The sequence below is a fragment of the Puma concolor genome, chromosome E3 (assembly GCF_028749965.1).
Source record: "Puma concolor isolate L17-30 chromosome E3, mPumCon1.1.hap2, whole genome shotgun sequence".
Taxonomy (NCBI): domain Eukaryota; kingdom Metazoa; phylum Chordata; class Mammalia; order Carnivora; family Felidae; genus Puma; species Puma concolor.
The window spans coordinates 42,565,459-42,581,711 of NC_141682.1; the positions used below are offsets into that span (position 1 = coordinate 42,565,459).

Genomic DNA, 16,253 nt, shown 5'->3' on the forward strand with positions numbered 1-16,253 from the left:
GCCACCCAGACGTCCCAGCTGCCCCTTCTTTTTACGAGACGGTGTTCCCCTGTCCTAGGGCTGTGCCCACCGTCCCTTGGCTTTATGATTGTTTGCTAACTGTCCTGAGAAGTGATGCTGCCAACCCCAGGGGGCCCCAGGATGTTTGCCTGGAGTGTGGCTGTGCCTCTCTGGCTTCATCCGAGACTGAGATGAGCCCAGACATCCTTGGTCTTCACTTGCGGTCTCTTGATTCGGAAGGAAAGTCCAGCACCACCTCAGGCTCGCAGGCCTATATGAGGGTGTGTAAGGGTGTGTAAGGGTGTGTAAGGCCGTGCTGCTCCTTTCGGTTTCCAGAAAGGAGAGGCAGGGAGAGGCAGCGGGAGAGACGGAGGCGGACAGACAGACTGACAAACCGAAGAGAATGTGTGAGTGAGAAGAGGCTGAGGGTCAGAGGGAAGGTCAGGCAGAGGTAGGTAATCTGGAGTCCCCGGGGTGAAGCACAGAGAGGTGTCAGTGAGGAATGTGCCTGGGAGAATCCCTCCGGCTGTGGCGTCTGGGGAAACTGTGGCCAGAAGACCCTGGGGGCTGCCCTGTCCCCTAACAGTAGGTAATGACCATGGATTCCAGGATCCCACTCCCAGGCAGCTGTCTCCCCTACGGCGGACGATCCTCACCTCCCTTCGGTCCTCCAGGGCCTTCTCTTTCCATCCCGGCAGAACCCCCACCCCATCCTTCGCCTCTGCAAGGAGAGGCAGCCACAGGAGGCCTCTTTGTTCCTGAAACTTCCAAGCCCCACAAACCATCGTTGTGAGCAAACGTCCCATTGTCTTTTCCTTTTTTTCGTTGTGAACTATAGCACAGGGCACACAGTGGAGCTGCATGAGTTGTTATAAAGCAGATACCGAGCGCCCCAATCCTCCTGAAAGGTGATCCCACCCTGACTTAACCTTCCTGCCTCTCAATCACTTTTTACCGCCCAAACAAACATGCGCCCTTCAGCACTTCAGTTGTTTCTGCCTGCCTTTGGCCTTCAGATACATGGAACAATACCATGTGCCCTCTTTCACGTCTGCCGTCTTTCACCCGTGTCTGTGAGAGGCCAGCCACGTCGTGGGGAGGACCTTTTCATCGCTGTGCTGTATCTCCTTGTAGGAACAGACCTCAGGTCATCCACTGCGCTGGGGCTGGATGTTGCTTGTTAGGTCTTGGCTGTTAGGAATAACGCCATGAACATTCTTGCATGTGTCACTGGATGGCCACGTGCCTGCCCTTCTATGGGGTACGTTCCCAGGATTGCTGGTTCTAGGGGCATGCGTATTTTTAGCTGTAGCGGATAATGCCAGACTTCTCTCCAGGTAGCCACACCACCTCGCAGCCCTGCCAGCGGTGCATGGACTACCCTTCCAAGCATTTCCTGTGGTTGGTCTGCCGCTCTCCTTAGCTTTTGGCTTTTCTGATGGGTGTGTAGTAGTGTCTCATGCGGTCTTAACTTGCATTTTCCTGGTGACCAGTGAGGTTGGGCCCCTGTTCACACATTTGCAGTTCAATTGAATTTCCTCTTCAAAAAAAATATTTTTTTTGATTTGAGTGTAGTTGACACACAATATTGCGTTAGTTCCAGGCATAAGATTTCCCTGTTTTGTTTTGTTTTGTTTTGTTTTGTTTTTTGCAGTATCCAACTCATGCCTGTTTGTCTACTGTGTTGCTAGTTTTACTGATTTATAGGAATTTAAAATATATTCTGGATATAAGTTCCTGGTCAGTTTTCTGTCATTATCTTCCTCAACGCTGCTGTTTGCCTCCACTCTCTTAATACTGTTCTTGGTTGAACAGAAGTGTATCATTTAGTTAGCAGTCAAATTTCGTTATTTTTTGGTCCTATTTAAAAATGCTGGGGGCACCTGGGTAGCTCAGTCGATTGGGTGGCAGACCCACTCAGGTCATGATCTCACAGCTCCTGAGTTCGAACCCCACATCGGGCTCTGTGCTGACAGCTCAGATCCTGGGCCTGCTTCAGATTCTGTATCTTCCCCCTCTCTCTGCCCCTTTCCTGCTTAGGCTCTGTCTCTCTCTCTCAAAAATAAATAAACATTATAAATAAATAAATAAATAAATAAATAAATAAATAAATAAATAAATAAAAATGCTGTACCTAGGGCACCTGAGTGGCTCAGTCACTTAAGCATCTGACTCTTGATGTCGGCTTGGGTCATGATCTCACGGTTTGTGAGTCCAAGCCCCATGTTGGGCTCCCCAGCTGACGGTGCAGAGCCTTCTTGGGATTCTCTCTCGCCCTCTCTCTCTCTCTCTGCCCCTCCCGTCCTCATGCTCTCACCCTCTGCCTTTCAAAATAAATGAATTTGGGGTGCCTGGCTAGCTCAGTCAGTTAGGCATCTGACTTCAGCACCACGACCTTGTGGTTGGTGAGTTTGAGCCCCAAATCGTGCTCTCTGCTGTCAGTGCAGAGCCAGCTTCGGATCTTCTGTCTGTGTGTGTGGGTGTGTGTGTGTGTGTGTGTCCCTTCCCCACTCATGTGCTCTATTTCAAAAATAAGCATTTATTTTTTTTTCTAATTTTTTTTAACGTTTATTTATTTTTGAGACAGAGAGAGACAGAGCATGAACAGGGGAGGGTCAGAGAGAGGGAGACACAGAATCTGAAACAGGCTCCAGGCTCTGAGCTGTCAGCACAGAGCCCGACGCGGGGCTCGAACTCACGGACCGTGAGATCATGACCTGAGCCGAAGTCGGCCGCTTAACCGACTGAGCCACCCAGGCACCCCAAATAAATAAACATTTAAATAAACAAACTTTAAAAAATATGTACCTTTCGGGGTACCTAGGTGGCTCAGTTGGTTAAGTGTCCAACTTCAGCTCAGGTCATGATCTCACAGTTCATGAGTTCGAGCCCCAAATTGGTCTCTGTGCTCACAGTGTGGAGCCTGCTTGAGATTCTCTGTCTCTCCCTCTCTCTCTCTGCCCCTCCCTGGCTTGTGCTTTGTCTCTCTCCCTCAAAATAAATAAATAAACTTAAAATAGAAGAGAGATTCTCTTGTAAAAGAAAAATGTTGTATCTTTCTTAAATTTTTTTTTCTTTTTTTCAACGTTTATTTTTGGGACAGAGAGAGACAGAGCAGGAACGGGGGAGGGGCAGAGAGAGAGGGAGACACAGAATTGGAAACAGGCTCCAGGCTCTGAGCCACCAGCCCAGAGCCCGACGCGGGGCTCGAACTCACGGACCGCGAGATCGTGACCTGGCTGAAGTCGGACACTTAACCGACTGCGCCACCCAGGCGCCCCAAAAATGTTGTATCTTTCTATTTAGAAAAGCCAAGTGTCCATCAATGGATGAATGGGTAAACGAATTCTGATATTTCCATTCGATGAGATATTACTCAGCCATAAAAATGAGGCACTGACACCTGCTACAAGTGGGTGAACCTTGAAAACATGATACTCAGTGAAAAGCCAAACAGCAAAGACCACATACTGTGTGATTCCATCTGCGTGGAATGCCAGGAAAGCAGATGAGTGGGTGCCGGGGGCTGGGGGGGGGGGCAATTCATAAAGGGTACTAAGTTTCCTTTTGGGATAATGGAAATACTCCAGAACCAGACGGTGATGATGGTCGTATGCCGTTGTGAACATACAAAATGGCACCAAATTGTTCACTGTGAAATGGTTAATTTTGCATTATGTGAATTTTGCTCCAGTTTTCTACAAAGTGAAATAAGTGTTGGGCCAAGGTGAAGAGAAACTTCCATGCTAGCTTTCTAAGAACTTCACCATTTAGTCTTTTAGGTCAGGCAACAGTCGACCTGGGACATGAGAAATGCCGTGGTTCTCACTGACATTGATCACCTGCCTTCTGCGTTCTGGATACAGCACCAAACACTCTCCATGTGTGTTTGCCCTCACAGGTCTCTGTGGGAGAAGCTTTCTTTTATTATCATTACATGTTTTAAGACAAGGAAATCGAGGCACAGGAGAGTTACGAAATGTTAAAGTTTCAGTGAAGGAGGGAAACACCCCAGTGGGTAGACGAGACCTAAGTTTTGTGCGGGCCGAACTGCAGGCTCTTTGGGGCTCAGGCAAGTCTCTTCTGTCTCTGGGCCTCGGTTCCCCTGCCTGTGACACAAGGAGCCCGAGCTTGGGCAGTGCTCCTGCTGGATGCTGAGACCTGCTGGAATTGGCTGAACTCCAAGCCCTGGGCTCACTCAGAGCTTGTGTAGTTGGGGCTGAGCTCAGAGGATCCTGGTCACTCAGCAGAAGGCCGCGATGGGGTCCACAGACCCTTCCCGAGAGTAGCCCCTGGCTGGCCCTGAGCAGGGTAATTAACCTTGTAAACCCCAGTTCTACATTTGCAACCTCTCAGGTGGGGTATGGATAGCCCCCACCTCACTGCTAGGAGGGATAATCTGTCACCATAGGACCGCAGAACGCGGCAGCGTGAATTCAAGGTTATCGTAGCTACTACTGTGAGTGGGTGATTCTTTCTGGGCAGGAACACTGCTGCCGAGAAGGTGGAGGGGTCGAGGTGGGTCCGAGATAGGGTGTGTGAGCCCTGCCTGGCCCTCTGACAGACAGTGGCGGCTCCACTGGGCCCAGAACAAGTGGCAGGACTGATAAGGCCTCCTGGCCCTGGCCAGAGGGGACCCAGGTTGGGTGTACGGGTTTGGAATTTTCATTTCCAAGAATCAAGTTGTCTTCAAAAATTAGGTTACTAAACAGAATTATTTATTTATTTATTATTTAAAAAAAATTTTTTTTTTCAACGTTTATTTATTTTTGGGACAGAGAGAGACAGAGCATGAACGGGGGAGGGGCAGAGAGAGAGGGAGACACAGAATTGGAAACAGGCTCCAGGCTCCGAGCCGTCAGCCCAGAGCCTGACGCGGGGCTCGAACTCATGGACCGCGAGATCGTGACCTGGCTGAAGTCAGACGCTTAACCGACTGCGCCACCCAGGCGCCCCTAAACAGAATTATTTAAATGTATAATGAGGGCACAGAGGTGTGGGGTGTTAGCAGGGAAGAGTTGGAAGATGTGAGCAAAGGTTGGCCCTGGGCACATCATTGTCCAGGAAACTGTGAGGGCTTTGAGGTAGGACCACACTTAGAGACCACCTGCTCCCAATCCTGTTACAGGTGCGGAGGCCCAAAGCAGGGCCAGCCTACCCCCGGGTCCCTCCAGCTGCTGGCACCTGCTGGATTGTCCCGGAAGTGACAATGAGCTCTGATTTCTGTAACAGCCCAATGAGGCAGGTCAAGGTGGACTCTGAGATGCTGCCAGTGAGGGTGGTGTGCGATTCGGACCTCTGCTCTCTCCAGTCCAGCCCTGGATAGCCTTGCACCCGAGCCCTGCTAGGGCAGCCTGGGAAGGCATCCATGCAGGACCTCTGTGGCCTGGGTCCTAGTGGTCCCCCTTTACCTTTCATGGATCCCAGTACTCATTACTTGATAAGATACTAACTATATAGCCAGAAAAATAAACAACAAATGCTCTTGTGAAAGCTGCTAGCAGGAAGCAGGCCCCGAGGGGGTGATTGGAGAAGGGTAGTTTCCTCCAAATCTGGGACTTCCCCCAGACTTCTGGGGTCAAGAGACTGCCCAATGGGGGCAGCAACACGGCCAGGGAAATTGGAGGAAGGGGGCCTGCGACAGAGTCCTAGACCTCACATGTGAGTACTGGGCAGAGTCCCAGGGCCCCTGTGGACAGGCCCCCATGACCACAGCTGGCCACTCCCCCAGACACAAATCCCTTCCCTTTCCTCAGTCTCGCCTCCTGCTTCTGTGCCCTTATTCCCATTTCAGGGCCATTCCTGGGAACTGTGAGAGAACTCAGAAGCCTTTTTTTTGAGAGAGAGAGAGAGACAGAGAGAGAGAAAGAGAGAGAGAGAGAGAGACTGTGAGCAGGAGAGGTGTGCAGTTTTCGTATATTCAGAGGATTGTGCAACCATTACCACAATAAATTTTAGAATGTTTTCATCACCCCAAAAGAAACTCCATACCCTAGCAGCCACACCCTCCAACTCCCCGTGTCTTAACTACCTAAGCTACTTTCCTTCTCTATCGATATCCCTGTTCTGGACATTTCATATGAATGGAATCATACAACTTGTGTGTTTTCAAGGTTCGTTCACGTAGCGGTACTTCATTCCCTTTCGTGACTGAACACTATTTCTTTGCGTGGATTATCCCACATCAGCTGATGGACATTTGGGTCGTTCGCACTTTTAAAAAAATTTTTTAACGTTTATTTATTACTGAGAGACAGACACAGAGACACAGAGCGTGAGCCCCTAGGGGAGGGGTAGAGAGAGTGGGAGACACAGAATCTGAAGCAGGCTCCAGGCTCTGAGCTGTCAGCACAGAGCCCGACGCGGGGCCCGAACCCACAAACTGCGAGATCGTGACCCAATCCGAAGTCAGTCACCTAACCGACTGAGCCACCCAGGAGCCAACTGAGCCACTTTTTGGCTAGTACGAATGATGTTGCTATGAACATACAAGCTCCTGTGTGACCTTATGTTTTCATTTCTCTTGGGGATGTACCTCGGAGTAGAAGAGTCAGTTTGGTCATGTGGGAACATTCTTACCAACAGCACGTAAAGATCCCAATTCCACATCCTGGTCCACACTTGGCATTTCGTCTTTCTGATCATAGCCATCCTCGGGGGTGTGAAGTGGAACCTGTTTTTGGTTTTGATTTGCATTTCCCTCATGAGTAATGATGTTGAGCATCTTTTCATGAATTCACTGGCCATTTTTCTGTATTCTTTGGATAAATGTCCTTTCACATCCTTTGCCCATTTTTCTTAAGTTTATTTAATTTTAGTAATATCTACACCCAGCATGGGTCTCAAACTCAGGACTCTGGAGATCAAGTCACACACTACCTGCTGAGCCAGCCGGGCACCTCTCTGCCCATTTTTCAGTTGGTTGTCTTTATTTTGAGTTGTAAGTTTTTTTTTTTTAAACATTTTGGATACAATTCCCTTATATGATTTGCAAATATTTTCTCTCATTCTGTGGGTGCTCTTTTTACGTTCTTTGGTGGTGCTCTTTGAGGCATAAACGTTTTTAATTTGCTGACTCCAATTACTTTTTTCTTTAGCCACTCGTGCATTTGGTGTCTTATCTAAGAAACCCTTGCCTAGTCCAAGGACAAGAGGGTTTACTCCTATGTTTTCTGGTAAGAGTTTTATGCTGTTAGCTCTTAACTTAGGTCTATGATCCTTGTGAGAGATTTTTTTTACTTTCGGACTTTACTACTTTACAAGTCTTAAGTCTGAACTTTCTGTCCAAAGCAAGTGTTAGAGTGAAGAAAGCAACATTTTAGGGGCCTGGGTGGCTCAATCCGTTGAGCATCCGACTCTAATTATCACTTCAGGTGTGGTCTCCCTGTGGTCAGAGGAGCCACTCTCAGCATAGAGCCTGCTTGGGAATTCTCTCTGCCTCCCTCTGCCCTTTTCCCCCTCACGTGCTCTCTCTCTCTCTAAACAAACAAACAAACAAACAAACATACATTAAAAAAAAGAATGCAACATTTTGATACAGCCTGCTTGAACCCCAAAGGCACACCCCGGCCACACCTTCCCTTTCACGCTAGTGGGCGGACCCCGTCCGCACTCTGGACAAACAGACGGCCTGCAGGGTGCGCCCTGCTTCCCTAGAAGGCCTCGCGCCTGCGCAAAGGTCGCCTGCGCCTGCGCACTCAGCACCCATCTGCGCGCAGGCTCCTTTTGAGCTGTTCGTTGGCCCTGACACCTAGGCCTTGCGAGCTTCGGAAGACGCGCCGGGTGGTTCGTGGGTTTGGAAGCTCCCGGCGCCCCGCATTTCTGCGACCCCGGGCGCGTCCTGCTCAAGCCCCCTCAGCCCCGTCCTGGGAGCCTCCTCCTCAAGCACCCTTATCTGGTCCCAGCCGGTCCTCCTGGGAGCCCCCACCTCGCCTCTGCCCTGGGCCCTGTGGCCCCTCCCCCACCCCGGCCTCCATCCCGGGCCCGGCCCGTCCTCCTCGGAGCCCGCTCCCCACCTCCGCCCCGGGCCCTCTGGCCCCTCCCCCACCCCGGCCCCCATCCCGGTCCCAGCCTGTCCTCCTCGGAGCCCCCACCCCGTCTCCGCCCACCGCAGGATGGGCGACAACACCAGCCCCATCAGCGTGATTCTGGTGAGCTCGGGCAGCAGGGGCAATAAACTGCTGTTCAGGTATCCCTTCCAGAGAAGCCAGGAGCACCCGGCGTCCCAGACAAGTAAGTGAGCGCCGGCAGAGGGACTGGCGCTCCCGGGCGTGCGCCCGGCGGCAGGATCGGAGCAGCGCACGGAGGCGGCTCCCTTCCCTCCCCGCCTCGCACGTTGAAACTGAAGTCGTTGACCTTTTCTTTTCCTGATCATGTAGTCAGTGCCTACTCATTAGAGTATTTGAAAAGTACAGAAGAGTAAAAGCAGAGAAAACTCACTCAGTTCAACATGCCAAAGGCATCATTGCTAACGTTCGTCAGTACCTCCAGCCTTTTAAGAATATGTAGAAGTACTGTATGAATGTATTCAGCTTGGAACAAACACGAAATGACATGTCATCTGAAGTTTCCCCAGTTCTGCTCCTTCCCTATCGCAGGGATAACCACCTGCCATTTTGGCGGTTGTCCCTCCTGTACAGATATGTATGCAGAGAAAAACAGTGCCTTGTCTTGGGGATTTTCCCCCCGCATGATACATTGTTCTGCAGTTGGTCTTTTTTCCATTAAACGATCTTCCTTGGAGCACTTTTCCAGTTTAAAAAGAGATCACCCTCACTCATAGAGGTGCACATAAGAACATAATAGACATTTAGGTTACTTGCAGTTTTTCACTATCATGAATGTGCAGTTCCTGACTTATATTTTAACTTTACTTTTAAATTTGTTAACATGGTACACGGTTTTAAAAGTACAAAGGGGTATAGATGATGAAAAGAAAGTTCTTTCCCACCATCCATCCCTAGCCACTCATTTCCCCTTATAGGGGCAGCTGCTATTACCATTTTCCTGTGTATTTTTCCAGAACCTTCTGTGTGAATATAAGCATATACACACATTTTCTTTTCTTTGTTTTATTTATTTATTTTTTGTAGTAATCTCTAAACCCAATGTTGGGCTGGAACTCAGGACGCCGAGATCGAGAGTCCCATGTTCTTCAGAGTGAGCCAGCCAGGCGCACCCACACATTTTATTTTATTTTATTTTTTTATTTTTTAAAGTTTATATTATTTTTGAGAGAGAGGGACAGAGAGGGAGAGTGAGAATCCCAAGCAGGCTCTGCACTGTCAGCGTGGAGCCTGGTGTGGGGCTTGATCTCATGAACCATGAGATCACGACCTGAGCCGAAAGCAAGCGATGGGTGCTTAACTGACTCAGCCACCCGGGTGCTCCTACATGTTGTATTTTCTAAGCAGAAGTGAACACACTGTGCACACTTTTCTGCCATGTTGTTTTCATGTTCACTTTACATCTTGGATTTAGGTTCAGCATGATCAGAATCATGGGATGAACACATTGTGATTTATTCATTTAGGCCTCTGTTGATACAAACAGTGTGAATGTCTTTTCTGTCTACATTATCATTTTTCAGAATATAGGGTCAATCCCCCCCGGGGGGTGGTTGGATCTAGGGAAAAATGAACATATTGATCTTCAGTAGATCAGATTTTTCTGTCTTTGTTAGTGAGATGGGTGAAGTGTCTGATCGTGATTTACATGTGCGTTTGTCTTAATGACAGAGAGCATGTTTTCCTCTTTTCACAGCCATTTGGATTTCCTTTTTAGTGAATGACTTACTCATAACCTTTGCCTAATTTCATCTTGGGTTTATTTTTTCCTTATAGATTTGAAGGAGCTCTTTAAATATTTAGGATAAAATAGGCCTTTTTCTGCGACAGAGCCACACATTCGTAGCCAGTTTGCTTCTGTGTGGTTCTTGCTGCATAGAATTTTGACTTTTATGGAGTCAGGTTTTCAGTCTGTTCTTTTGGAGTTTCTGAGTTTTGTTAAATGTAGAAAGGAGTTCTGTTCCTCAAGGTTAATGGAAAGAAACAAGACCTGTCTCGTGTTTTCCTATCTCATATTACTATATACGTATTTTTTAATGTGTTTCTCTTGGTGTAAGTTGGACGCTCCTGGTAGGAGTTGGTGTCTTCTGCACACTTGCCGAGAGTGAGTTGTGTGTGCACCTCCCGGAGCCTTCTGAAGCAGGTGCTATGATGGGTGAGGAAGGATGTGGGAACATGGGTCTGCAGAGTGGTTGCTTCAAGAGCCAGCATAATTGTCTCTTCTCTCAGTGACTGGTTCTGCTGCCTTTCTCGCATACTGAGTTCCCTGTCTATTTTTGACCTTTCATCTTTCCCAGCGATGTGGGTTCCACACTGATGAATTACTGTAACTTTACACTGTGTTATATTTTCAGATAGGATTAGTCGCTTATCGTTACTTCTCTTTTTCAGCACTATCCTGGCTGTTCTTGCTTACTGTTCCCGGTGAACATGAGTACTGAATATACTGGGCCCTTCTCCCAGACTGTTGGTGGTGTTGTGGGAATCATGTCACATGTATGGGTTAACTGCAAAAAAATGACATCTTTGTGTTGAGTCCCCCTACTCAAGAGCATAGCATGTTTGCTTTCATTCTTGTCTCCCTTGCTAGCATTTCTGATTTCCTCATGGACCACTTGCCCGTAATGAACTTAAAAAAAATTTTTTTAGAGGGAGGGGAGGGTAGGTGATGGGCATTGAAGAGGGCATCTTTTGGGATGAGCACTGGGTGTTGTATGGAAACTAATTTGACAATTTCATATATTAAAAAAAATAATAAAAAAAATAAATGCAAAAAAAAAACCCTAAAGATCCACATTCAAATAATAAAAAAAAATTTTTTTTAATGTTTATTTTATTTTAGAGAGAGAGACAGACAGACAGAGTGTGAGCAGGAGAGGGCCAGAGAGAGAGGGAGACACAGAATCCGAAGCAGGCTTCAGGCTCTGAGCTGTCATCACAGAGCCCAACACGGGGCTCGAACTCGCAAACCAGGAAATCATGACCTGAGCCAAAGCCAGATGCTTAACCCATTGAGCCACCCAGGTGCCCTGCCTATAAGGAACTTCTTAAGTTCATCCCAAGTTCTTTAAACTGTATTACTCTGGTAAGGTATGTGAAGGATATTGGTATATGGACATTGAAAAATTTTTTCTTTAGCCTGTGCTTTTTCCAACCTAGTTGTCATCATATACTGAGAGGGTGTGTGTGTGTGTGAGATTCTTTTTTTTTTTTTTTTAAACTAAACGTAGTGGTAGCAAAAACATTTCCTATGTTATAATTCCTTGGAAACAGTAACTATTGGAAAAAAAAATGTTTGTTATGGTAGAAAATATATATGTGGGGCACCTGGATGGCTCAGTTGGTTAAGCATCCGACTCTTGATTTTGGCTCAGGTCATGATCTCAGGGTTTGTGAGATCAAGCCCCACAGTTGGCTCTGCACTGATAGCATGGAGCCTGCTTGGGATTCTCTGTCCCTGCCCCTGCTCACACTGTCTCTCTCTTTCTCAAAATAAATAAATAAACACACACACACAAAAGGGGTGATATATTAAAATACAAGTGTGTATACATATTATAAAAGTTGCCATTTTAACCATTTTTAAGTTTACAGTTTGGTGGCATTAGCTTCATTCACCATGATTAATTCACTGCATTATGCACCTATCACCACTGTGTATTTCCAGAATTTTCCTTACCTCAAACTGAAATATGTAACCATTTAGCAATAATCCAATTTCCTCTGCCCTCAGCCTCTGGTAATCTCTAAACTACTTTCTGTCTCTCTTGAGTTTTGCCCACTGTAGGTATTTCATATAAGTGTAGTATTTGTCCTTTTGTGTCTGATTTCTTTTACTTAGCATAATGTTTTCAAGTTCTTCCATGTTTTAACATGTATCAAAACTCCATTCCTTTTTATGGCCATTGTGTGTATATATGCCACGTTTTTGAAGCCATCGCTTTTTTTTTTTTTTACTTGTTTTATATTTTATTTTCTTAAATTTACATCCAAATTAGTTAGCATTTAGTGCAACAGTGATTACAGTGTAGATTCCTTAGTGCCCCTTCCCCATTTAGCCCATCCCCCTCCCTCAACACCTCCAGTAACTCTCAGTTCTCCACATTTATGAGTCTCTTCTGTTTTGTCCCCCTCCCTGTTTATTATTTTTGTCTCCCTTACCTTATGTTCATCTTTTTTGTCTCTTAAAGTCCTCATAGGAGTGAAGTCATATGATTTTTGTCTTTCTCTGACTGACTAATTTCACTTAGCATAATACCCTCCAGTTCCATCCACGTAGTTGCAAATGGCCAGATTTCATTCTTTTTGATTGCCGAGTAATATTCCATTGTGTGTGTGTGTATCTTCTTTATCCATTCATCCATCGTTGGACATTTGGGCTCTTTCCATACTTTGGCTGTTGTTGATAGTGCTGCTATAAACATGGGGGTGCATGTGTCCCTTTGAAACAGCACACCTGTATCCCGTGGATAAATGCCTAGCAGTGCAATTGCTGGGTCGTAGGGTAGGTTTTTTGAGGAACCTCCATACTCTTTTCCAGAGTGGCTGCACCAGCTTGCATTCCCACCAGCAGTGCAAAAGAGATCCTCTTTCTCCACATCCTCGCCAACATCTGTTGTTGCCTGAGTTGTTAATGTTAGCCATTCTGACAGGTGTGAGGTGGTATCTCATTGTGGTTTTGATTTGTATTTCCCTGATGATGAGCGATGTTGAGCATTTTTTCATGTGTCACTTGGCCATCTGGATGTCTTCTTTGGAGGAGTGCCTGTTCATGTCTTTTGCTCTTTTCTTCACTGGATTATTTGTTTTTTGGCTGTTGAGTTTGATAAGTTCTTTATAGATTTTGGATACTAACCCATCATCTGATATGCCATTTGCAAATATCTTCTCCCATCCTGTCGGTTGCCTTTTAGTTTTGCTGATTGTTTCCTTCGCTGTGCAGTTTTTTATTTTGATGAGGTCCCAGTAGTTAGAGACCATTACTTTTAATGTATCCACAGACCTGCATGTGGATGGATCCTCTTTTCTTAGCCACTCTCCCCCTTTTGCCCTCAGATAAGCCTCGTAGCAGATATGCCGTCAACAACACTGGAGACCATGCCGACGACCAGGATGGTGATTCCAGGTAAGGGCTTTACAGTCACTCCATGATGGGGCTGTCGTGCCCCTTGGCCTGGACAAAGCCCTACCTCCTGTTGACCCAGAGGTTTTCTCCTGTGACAAACCTGGTGTCCTTTTATTCCATTTGCGGGGGTTTCAGGTTGTGCAGAACTGGGATTGTGTTGCCAGTCTCGGCCTTGCTGCGTAGTTTGTTCCATGTTCCAGCTGTGGACTGGTTGGTTGCTCAAGGAGATTGGAAAACAGATGAGGCTAGAGGGAACTTTATCTACCATGAGAGGAAGATGGAGAAAATCAGTCCCCAGTGCTGTCCTCAGACTTGACTTCTCAAGCATGTGCCCAGAGGGCACATGTAGGTGCTTGGGGCAGCCCAGCCTGCTCATGGGGTGATGTGGGCTGAGAGCCAGGGCTGATGTGACCCTTGCTCTTTTAGGGCACAGATGAAAGGCAGGTCCTGGTCCTTCCTGTGTGTGCTCCCCTGCTTGTCCTGGGAGATGCCGTCAGGGTGGCAAACATAAGAAATGACCACGTCTGCTTTACATTCATTTTAAGGCTTAGTAAATGGTACTACCAGCTAAAGGAGGGTTATAAATTGCCTGCCCTTGGTGCCTCTAAACACAGCTGGGGCCTGCCTGCAGTAAAGGACTCAGCCTCAACTGTTCCATGGCAGAATAGCTGAGATCCCTTCCTGGGCCTTTGCCATGGAGTGAGCTAGCGCTATCTCCCTCAGGCCTCTTGACAAGACACCATATCCGCCATGGTGTTGTGCAGTTCCACAGTTGTGGTTTTTACCCTTTTTTGTGAGGGTATATGGGGCCTCTGGCGTGGCCAGTGACTGTCTCTGAGGGGAGCAAGCTTTGGAAGAGAGATCAGCAGGAGAGGGCAGGGGGTGTGGGGGATTATTGGACATCCCATGTTCTGCGTGATGTAGAAGGCTGTGGTCTTCTTGTCCTCTGAGGTCGGCCACTTGGAACAAACTCTTGTTTGTTACAGGTGCGTAGAAAGCACTTTGCTCCTTCTCGTGGGGTGGGTGCATTTTGTCTTCTGCCTGCAGCATAGATTCATTTAGAGCAGGGCTGGCCTGCCCTTCTCCCTCCAAGCTCCATAGGTTTGAGGCTCAGGCTGCTGAAGCAGAAAGTGCCGTTGGAGCAGTCTATGTGGCTTTCCTAGGAGGCTGGCAGCCCCTGAGCCCTGGAGTTAGCTCTCGGAGGCCTGTAATAAAAGACTAAGAAGATGTTTTTTAGGGAATTATTTTCATATGTAGCATACAGAAGGGGAAAAACCATAGGAAGGGAGTGAGGCATTGTGGGTCTATCAGAATTCTCTGATAAGCTTGTTCAGTAAGAAGAGCAGGTTCCACGGGGCGCCTGGGTGGCTCAGTCGGTTGAGCGTCCGACTTCGGCTCAGGTCACGATCTCACGGTCCGTGAGTTCGAGCCCCGCGTCAGGCTCTGGGCTGACGGCTCAGAGCCTGGAGCCTGCTTCCGATTCTGTGTCTCCCTCTCTCTCTGCCCCTCCCCCGTTCATGCTCTGTCTCTCTCTGTCCCAAAAATAAAATAAACGTTAAAAAAAAAAAAAAATAAGAGCAGGTTCCTTATACTCTGATTAAATTTAAGAATTACTTCATTTGGTAATTTTAGCACATGACAGCACTCCCCACCTGCTGTGTTTTCAGAGATACTGGTTAATACCCAGCTTTTTTTTGTCCCATTGGCCTGCCAAAGCCTCTGACACCTGGGGGAACCCTGCTGTGGCTCACACATCTTCCAAAGCAGTACAATTAAGGTGCATCGTACCTTTTGTCCATGTTCTCCTTGATTGTCTTCTTGAAGGGGCTTTTCTTCTGAAACCAGGAGAATGGTCCTGAGCATTGTTTTGCTAGATTGAAATGATGTTAACAGGCCACTTGTGTGATGTGTGCGTGTGGTGGAAGACGTCCACGGCCTCAGAGAAGTGAGAATGTAGACCTTTGGTGCCCTGTGTTAAAGTCATCATTTAAATTGAAATGAAATGAAATTTAGTTCCTCCATTATACTAGCTGCATTTTAATTCTCCGGGGCCACAGGCAACTCATGGCTACTGTACTGAATGGTTCAGATTTAGAGTATCTCCACCACTGTAGAAACTTCTGTTGGACCGCACTGGCTTAGAAGCGTGTGCTGGTTTTATAAGGTGAATCATTAAGATGATGTGTTTCAGGGGCGCCTGGGTGGCTCAGTCAGTTGAGTGTCTGACTTCAGCTCAGGTCATGATCTCACAGTTTGTGAGTTCAATCCCCGCATTGGGCTCTGTGCTGACAGCTCAGAGCCTGGAGCCTGCTTCAGATTCTGTGTCTCCCTCCCTCTGCCCTTCCCTGCTCATGCTCTCTCTCTGTCTCTCAAAAATGAATAAACGTTAAGAAAAAATTAAAAAAAAAAAAGATGTGTTTCAGGATATAAAAATTAATTGTCAGGTTAACAAAAACTTATATAGACTTCAGTAGGAAGAGAAGAATAAAATGGATATTGTTCATTATCTTTAAGGTTTGAAATTCAGATTTAGAAACGTTGTAGTGTTTCTGTTGGATGAGAGTTAGGGACCACGGAGGTCATGCTTCATAGCATTATGCAGCCCCGACACTGGCAGGGCAAAAACCATCAAGAGAGGTCTTGGAGAAAGCCTGGAGTCTGTCACAAAGGCACGATCCCTCCCAACGTGCAGTGTTCTGGGCACCGTCTTAGAAGGAGAAGCTGGTAGCTTGGAGAAGAGTTGACTTTATTTCAGAACACTCAGAAATCATTTTACTTTAAAATGTTTTTTTTTTTTTTTTAATTTGTGTTTTTTTGTGTGTGAGAGAGAGACAGAGCGTGAGCAGGGGAGGGGCAGAGAGAGAGGAAGACACAGAATCTGAGGCAGGTTCCAGGCTCTGAGCTGTCAGCACAGAGCCCGACGCGGGGCTCACACTCACAAACCATGAGATCACGACCTGAGCCGAAGTCGGACGCCCAACCGACGGAGCCACCCAGGCGCCCCAGAAATCATTTTACTTTAGACATCATCCAGAAGACCTCGGATCTGTAAAACCTTTTGA

The 16,253-nt window shown here is 47.2% G+C and overlaps 1 protein-coding gene across 5 annotated transcripts in view; it reads left to right on the forward strand.

Moving 5' to 3' along the window:
• The first annotated feature begins 7,711 nt into the window (after positions 1–7,711).
• The window catches only part of NPRL3 (NPR3 like, GATOR1 complex subunit), a 43,195-nt gene continuing 34,653 nt past the window's right edge, over positions 7,712–16,253 (forward strand). For 3 of the 5 annotated variants that reach the window (XR_015245358.1, XM_086691791.1, XM_086691792.1), the window contains exons 1-2: positions 7,712–8,232; positions 13,122–13,191. Coding sequence is in view for 4 of the 5 variants with exons in the window: in XM_086691791.1 (XP_086547917.1) it covers positions 8,115–8,232; positions 13,122–13,191 (188 nt within the window). In the remaining variant the exon portion in view is untranslated. Of the gene's footprint in view, positions 8,233–8,391; positions 8,556–13,121; positions 13,192–16,253 lie in introns of those variants that run through there. The other 2 variants (XM_086691793.1, XM_086691794.1) reach the window with 1 other exon arrangement.